Source organism: Nansenia antarctica, assembly GCF_963989245.1.
Source record: "Nansenia antarctica genome assembly, chromosome: 9".
Lineage (NCBI taxonomy): Eukaryota > Metazoa > Chordata > Actinopteri > Argentiniformes > Microstomatidae > Nansenia > Nansenia antarctica.
The window spans coordinates 40,281,788-40,289,287 of record NC_137679.1 but is presented as its reverse complement, the minus strand read 5'-3'; the positions used below and the strand labels follow the sequence as shown (position 1 = coordinate 40,289,287).

The window sequence follows — 7,500 nt, the reverse complement described above, 5'->3', positions numbered from 1 at the left end:
TAAGAATCAATTGAATCCACGACAATAATTATGATGATGATGATGGTGATGATGAAGGTGTGTCTCACCTGTAGACAGCTCTGTGGTTCTGCTCCCTCTCCTCCCCGTTGATCACACAGGAGAACAGCCCAAACGACTCAGCACCTGGAGGAGGGGAGAGGGTGGGAGGGAGGGGAGGAGGAGGGGAGGAGGAGGGAGGGGGAGGTGGTAGGAGGGAGGGGAGGAGGAGGGGAGAAGATGGGAGGGGGGGGGGGGAGGTGGTAGGAGGGAGGGAGGGGAGGAGTGGGGAGAGAAGGAGGGGAGGAGGAGAGAAGAGGAACACACACGCACACGTATTTATAACAACAAATGACTCAAAATGCCACAAAGTCTAGTCACACTGTGAATAGTAAATATGCAACAACAAATTCCATTTATCACCTGGTGAGAAGCAAGCAGCACAAAACAGGTATTGGGCTCTCTCTCCATTCTCTCTCTCCCCTCTCTCCATTCACCGTGGGATGCTCCCTTTAAAGCTGGGCCATGATGATAAATGACTGAGTACTCACTGTTTAATAGAGTTGTGAATTATGGGCACTTAAAAACCATGGAGGGCTTCCAAAAGGAGGAGGAGAAGGACTGGGAAAGATCTATTCACCATACTGACACACAGACACACACGGTTTTCTCTCTCTTCTCTCCCTTTCTCTAGTCTACACACTCCTGCGCATAATTCACACACACACACACACACACACACACACACACACATGCTCACACGCACACACAAGCTCACACACACACACACGCTCACACGCACAGACACGCACACACAGACGTGCACACACACACACACACACACACACAGCAGTGGGCTGGCCTAAGTGAGTTACTGGAAGAGTGGTGATATCCCAGGGGTTTCCCAAGGTGACTCTCACATCACTGTGATAAAGACTAATCAATAGCCCACTGCAGTCTGGATAATCTCTTTCTCTCTCTCTCTCTCTCTCTCTCTCTCTCTCTCTCTCTCTCTCTCTCTCTCTCTCTCTCTCTCTCTCTCTCTTCCTCCCTCTGCCTCTCTTTCAACACAGCCAGATATCCATCACTGAGAGAGGTAACGAGCCCATTGATGTGCCATTGATACAGGGGGAGGCTGGTGGAGGCAGAAATCAGAGGACAGGCTCATTGTAATGCATGGAACGAAATCAAACACTTTTTCGGTCGATTATTCCTCCCCTTTAATAATACCAATTGGTATTGTATTTTATCTTCCACACGCTACTGAGGTCCCTGACAGTGTAAAATGAATAAAGTGTAAAAATATGTGCCAATATGTGTTGTTTTTTCCTTATTACTGTGGGAGAGTGCAATCATCCAATCCACCAAGCAACTCAAAACGAGAGTGAATACCAACAGAAGAATATTGCAGGGGATTTTGGCTACCCACACGGTTAGCTGTGTTGCTCATTCCACGAATGCATGATCCTTACAAGTTGTACCTCGTTGTAAAGGTGACTAATCAGGCTTTCCAACAATATAAAATACAATACCAAGTGGTATTATTAAAGGGGAGGAATAATCGACCGAAATAACGTTTCCAAACTTTTTTTGAGGAGTTTATATACCAATCTTGACCCCATGTCAATACAGTAGTTAGCCTAGCTAGCATGCGCAGAGTCAAATCAGTGCTAGCAGCAGCCACCTGAGCTGAGCTCTCTTGTCGATCACAGGGAACAGTTTCACGTTTCAGACAGGGCCCCATGAAACCGTGGGCTGTTAGCTGTTAGCTGGGCTAGCTTAGCATCCCTCCCACTAGCAGGAAGTCTCAGGTACCAACTGTCTCTGCTCAAAGCACTGTGATGTTTTTTTGATGTCTGATGTTGACTATTGTGCACTTCCTTGTTTTTGTCATTATCATAATCATTTTGTGTGCTGCAGAGATTAATATGCTGTACCGAAAAGAAATTCCACCGGCTTTAGCTGTGTGTCTTATAAACTATCTATCTATCTATCTATCTATCTATCTATCTATCTATCTATCTATCTATATATCTATATATCTGTCTATGTGGATGTGGTGATAGTTATGTTTCCAACCTCCATCTGTCTCTTAGGGGAGGTGAGATGTTACCCTCCAGGGAAGGGACCCCTGCAGCCTTCAGCCCCCCCCTGGCCTGCCTGTGTTTCCTAGGTCAGCAGGGGAGAGATCACCCCTCTACAACCAGATAGCATTATATATGGCTGGGCCTCTAGTACCATAACGTGTGTGTGTGTGTGTGTGTGTGTGTGTGTGTGTGTGTGTGTTTGTGTGTGTGTGTGTGTGTGTGTGTGTGTGTGTGTGTGTCTGTGTGTGTGTGTGTGTGTGTGTGTGTGTGTGTGTGTGTCTGTGTGTGTGTGTGTGTGTGTGTGTGTGTCTGTGTGTGTGTGTGTGTGTGTCTGTGTGTCTGTGTGTGTGTGTGTGTGTGTGTGTGTGTGTGTGTGTGTGTGTGCGACGCAGCAGAGCAAGCATTATACAGTATATGGCTGGGCCTCAAATACCATAAAGTGTGTGTGTGTGTGTGTGTGTGTGTGTGTTTGTGTGTGTGTCCACGCATGAGTGCGCATGTGAGTGTGTGTGTGTGTGTGTGTGAGTGTGTGTGACGCAGCAGAGACAAGCGACTTACTGGAGGAGCGCGAGCGTCCGTTCATGAAGACGTTGAGGAACTTCTTGGAGAAGTGCAGGTCCGCCTCGGGGGTGGAGTCTTCCGACAGACAGGCGGTGGCCTCTCTCCTGACTCCTCCCACTCTCGCTCCGTCCTCCTCCTCCTCTTCCTCCTCCTCCTCCTCCTCTTCCTCCCCCTCCTCCTCCTCCTCCTCCTCCTCCTCTTCCTCCTCGTACTCCTCCCCGATGGCCGACTCGTACGGCGACGAGACGCAGTTGTCGTAGACGGTGTTGTCGCTGTCGTCGCTGTAACCTTGGTAACACTGCCGCAGGCTGACCAGCTCTAGCTGGGAGTGAGAGTCCACGACCAGGGTGTACTTGACCGAGTCGTACGACAGGCCGCTCGCCTCCGAGCTCATCGTCCGCGGGTCGACCCCACCCTTACCACCTGCGCTAACACCACCCTCCCCCCCTCCGTTCCTCACCCCTCACCCTCCCGTCCATCATCACCCTGTCCACGTCCTCGTCCTCCCCCCCGTCATAGGGGTCGTCATCCACTTCCTGGGCGTCTACGTACTCCACCCCTGTCCCCCCCCTGAGCACCGCCCCTGCCCCCGCGCCCCCCACCCCCGCCATCCTGAGGCTGAGGTCCAGGGCCGGGGAGGCCGGGGCCTGTTGTGGCGGGGGGGCGGGGGGGGTCATGAGGAGAGCTTCCAGGACGCAGGAGGCGTAGGAGGGAGGGGGGGGGACGTAGGCCTCTCTCGCAGGTGGGTGGTGGGTGTCGTCCTCCTCGTTGATAACGCAGGGGGGGTTGGCGTAGGAGGGGTTGGTCCGGTCGGGGAGGGGGGGCTGGTACGGGGGCGGGCCCTCCGTGTCCGAGCTGATGGACATGCGTCCGTGCTGCTCGGCCTGCTGGGAGGAGTAGAAGGAGGAGATGCGTTCGTCGTGGAGGTTTTGGAGGTTTTGGGGGGGGTCGTGGTCGTCCAAGGGGGGGTCAGGCGCCTGGCGCTGCACGGGGGTCAGGTAGATCTCGTCGGTGGGCTCCGGGGGCACCTCCGTCTCGGCACACTGGTAGCTGGGGTAGCGGACCCTCTCCCGGTGGTGTTGGTGGGTGTGGCTGTGTTGGTGGTGGTGGGGGGGTGGTGGTCCGCCCCCCCCCTCGCCGCCCACCTTCCCCGTGCAGGTGGGGTGCAGGGGCGCGGGGGTGTAGTTCTGCGGGGGAGGCGGCGGGGCGGGGGGCTTCTTGTTCTTCTTCTCCTGCTGCAGCTTGGAGCGCGTGCCGGCGTTGTGGGCGGAGCCGTGGGAGTGGGTGTGGCCGTGGCGGCAGGGGGCGTCGGTGGAGGTGCCGCGGTCTTTGGTGGTGGTGGCCCCGCCCCCCTGCTGCTGGACCTTGTCCTCGTCACTCAGGCAACTGTGCTCATGGGGAGGACTCAGGTCACCTGGCAAGGCAAGGCAAGTTTATGGCAAGGCACATTTCACACAACAGGGGCAATTCAAAGTGCTTTACATACATTATTTAAAAATACAGCAAGAGGAGCATAGTAATAAAATAAAAAAAATGTAGGGCAATGCCCGAAGGTCCTACCCAGGTTTTTAGTCTATCTATTAGAATGTTGTGGTCTAACAGTGTCAAAGGCAGCGCTAACATCTAGTAGTACCAAAACTGAGATTTTTCCGGAGTCTGTGTTTATGCGAATGTCATTAAGGACCTTAATAAGGGCCGTTTCAGTGCTATGTAGGGGGCGAAAGCCTGATTGAAAGTCATCGAAGAGATCATTTAGGGTCAAATAATTGCTAAGTTGTTCGTGGGCAACCATTTCAATTATTTTTCCTGTACAGGGAAGGTTTGATATGGGTCTGTAGTTGTTATGCCTTGTCTAATGTTTTTTATTTAAAAAAGGATGCAAGCTCATTGCATTTACTAGTCGAGTGAAATTCCTGAGCAATGGGTGTTGGGGGATTTAGTCTGTCACCAGTTCTGAAAACGATGCAGGCGTTATTGATGTTATTGTTTATGATCTTAGAGAAAAATGTTTGTCTGGCGCTTCTTATTTATAAGTTATAGTTTTGAAGATTCTCTTTATAGATATCATAGTGGACTTGAAGGTTCGTCCTGGGGGAGGGAGACACACATGTACACACACACACACACACACACACACACACACACACACACAATATATACAGAAAAGACAAACATGAGACACAAACAAACAAAAAAACACACACTCACACACACACACACAACATACAGTAAAGACAAACATGAGACACAAACACACACACACACACACACACACACACACACACACACACACACACAATGAGAAAACAGAACAGCAACATGTAGGGTGAATTGGGGTAACACGGGACACCTAAAGTTCTGACCAAATCTAGTCAACAGAACTTCTACTACAGGTTTAGCATGGATGCTATAATAATAATAATAATAATAAATAATAATAGCTTACGTTTATATAGCGCCTTTCTCAAACCCAAGGACGCTTAACAGAATTCATAGACAGACAGTCAGACAGACAGAACAGAAAAACAAAGCAAAGAAACAAAGACAACGAGAGTGACAAAACTAGACTAGGGGCCAAAGGCCTTGAGAAGAACAGGTGGGTTTTGAGGGCTATGTGACTGAGATGTTAAAAAGTTGATTTTGAGCCCCGCGGTGGCGTAGCGGTCTAAGCACTAGCCACTAGTGCAAGCTGCCCACACAGCGCCCCCGGGGTGCCGGAATAACGGTGCTGGGCTCGAGGAGCCAGTCAGCTAGTCTGCCTGGCGGTCTCCTCTGGGGCTGCCGGCCACGGGGTCGTGCGGCGGATCCTACGCAATAGGCAGGGGATAATTGGATGGTAGGTTGGGTTCAATTGGATACCAAATTGGGTGAAAAAGGGATAAAAATCTGAAAAACAAATATAAAAAATAAAATAAAAAGTTGATTTTGAGGAAAAATAATAAATCAGGAAATAAACACACCGGAGCTTAGGTGTGTCACATTACCCAATGTCCCAGATTACCCGGATCTTTCCGGATATCACGCTACAGTAAAACGTTAGGTAACACACATCGGGATTAGACAGCTAAATCCACATTACTCATCACTGCCAAAGGAATGTCATTTCTTCTCATGCCATCATAATCTGCTGTCCCAAAAAAACGCCAAAAGATGATTTGACTGAAACCATTAGCTAATGCATTAGCCATGCGGGGGCGGTGTGGGATTAGCACGTTATACTGTCGACCTGTTTAGCTGGAGAACACAGAGACGTGTAGCTGCTGCTGTCTGTTTAGCTGGAGAACACAGAGACGTGTAGCTGCTGCTGTCTGTTTAGCTGGAGAACACAGAGACGTGTAGCTAGCTGCTGTCTGTTTAGCTGGAGAACACAGAGACGTGTAGCTGCTGCTGTCTGTTTAGCTGGAGAACACAGAGACGTGTAGCTGCTGCTGTCTGTTTAGCTGGAGAACACAGAAACGTGTAGCTGCTGCTGTCTGTTTAGCTGGAGGACACAGAGACGTGTAGCTGCTGCTGTCTGTTTAGCTGGAGAACACAGAGACGTGTAGCTAGCTGCTGTCTGTTTAGCTGGAGAACACAGAGACGTGTAGCTAGCTGCTGTCTGTTTAGCTGGAGAACACAGAGACGTGTAGCTCGCTGCTGTCTGTTTCCAAATCGACACACAAGTCACACAGCCAACCTTCTGTGAAATGTCACTGTTTACATTCAGTGGGGTTTTCTATGTCACTGCCCGCTTTGTAATCTAATGAAATTCGAAATCAATCAGGTTTGAAATCTATCTGAGCAGGGCCAGGGGGGGGCGGGGGGCCAGGGGGGGGGGGGGCTTGGCTAGCCTTGTGACTTGACAGACACGCTTTGTGAGTCCGGCGAACGTGTCGGGAGGCCATTGAAAGAGCTGGACCGGCGCTGGGGGGGTGAGGGGGGGGGGTGGTGGTGGGGGGGGGGGGGTTGCTAAGCCCCCCAGCTGGATTTTCAACATGGCCAACCTACAGTAACGTAACCCGGCTAGCTAGCCATCGCCACGGAAACCACAGAGGTAAAAAAAAAAAAAAAACACTCTGTATGGCCGACGAAACTCAATCTAACTCTCAACACTCACACATTAAAAAAACATCGATCCAGACGATGTTTCGTTGCTTTTTTTTGACAACGTGTTTGTCAAGATGAACGGGAGGGAGGTGAGATATCTTTTAGAGGCAGTAACGTTGGCTCTGTAGCTCAGTGAATGTGTGTTGTGTGTGGCATGGGTGGTGATATCTACTAAATCAGCAAAAATCCACAATTTCCCCTCTCCACCCCTAAAACATTCAACAAGTGGTATGAGCGAGTGGTATCTCCTGTGGAGTCGAGAGCGGCTCACCTGTTTTGAGGGGGGAGGACGAGCGTGACACCTTCTCCTGCCAGCTGTACTTCTTACCAAACGAGTTGTTGTTCAACGTGTCCTGTGGTGGGTTCAGCAGAGAGAAAGAGAGGAGAGGAAGAGAGAGAGAAAGAGAGAGGGAGGGAGGGAGGGAGGGAGGGAGGGAGGGAGGGAGGAAAAAATTACAGGGATGAAGCGAGAGAGAAAATGAGACAGCAAAATGAGGGAGAGAGAGAGAGAGACAGTTTAGGGAGTTAGTTTGCGTGAGAGAGATATCTGGATGAACAAACTCAATGTACACAATCTCTCTCTCTCCCTCTCTCTTGATCATCGACGCTCTCTCACTCTCTCTCTCTCTCTCTCTCTCTCTCTCTCTCTCTCTCTCTCTCTCTCTCTCTCTCACACACACACACACACACACACACACGCGCACACAGACACACACACACACAAAACAAAGCTTTTATTCTGTTGAATGACCAGGGATTCTTTTGTCTG

The 7,500-nt window shown here is 50.5% G+C and overlaps 1 protein-coding gene across 1 annotated transcript in view; it reads right to left on the bottom strand.

Annotated features, from left to right (window-relative positions):
• The window catches only part of LOC308165630 (C-Jun-amino-terminal kinase-interacting protein 1-like), a gene marked incomplete at both ends in the record, with an annotated part of 42,399 nt that overhangs the window by 9,627 nt on the left and 25,272 nt on the right, over nt 1-7,500 (bottom strand). The window contains 4 exon segments of the mRNA XM_080539779.1: nt 69-144; nt 2,643-3,108; nt 3,110-4,059; nt 7,003-7,084. Of these exon segments, the coding sequence (XP_080395905.1) occupies nt 69-144; nt 2,643-3,108; nt 3,110-4,059; nt 7,003-7,084 (1,574 nt within the window).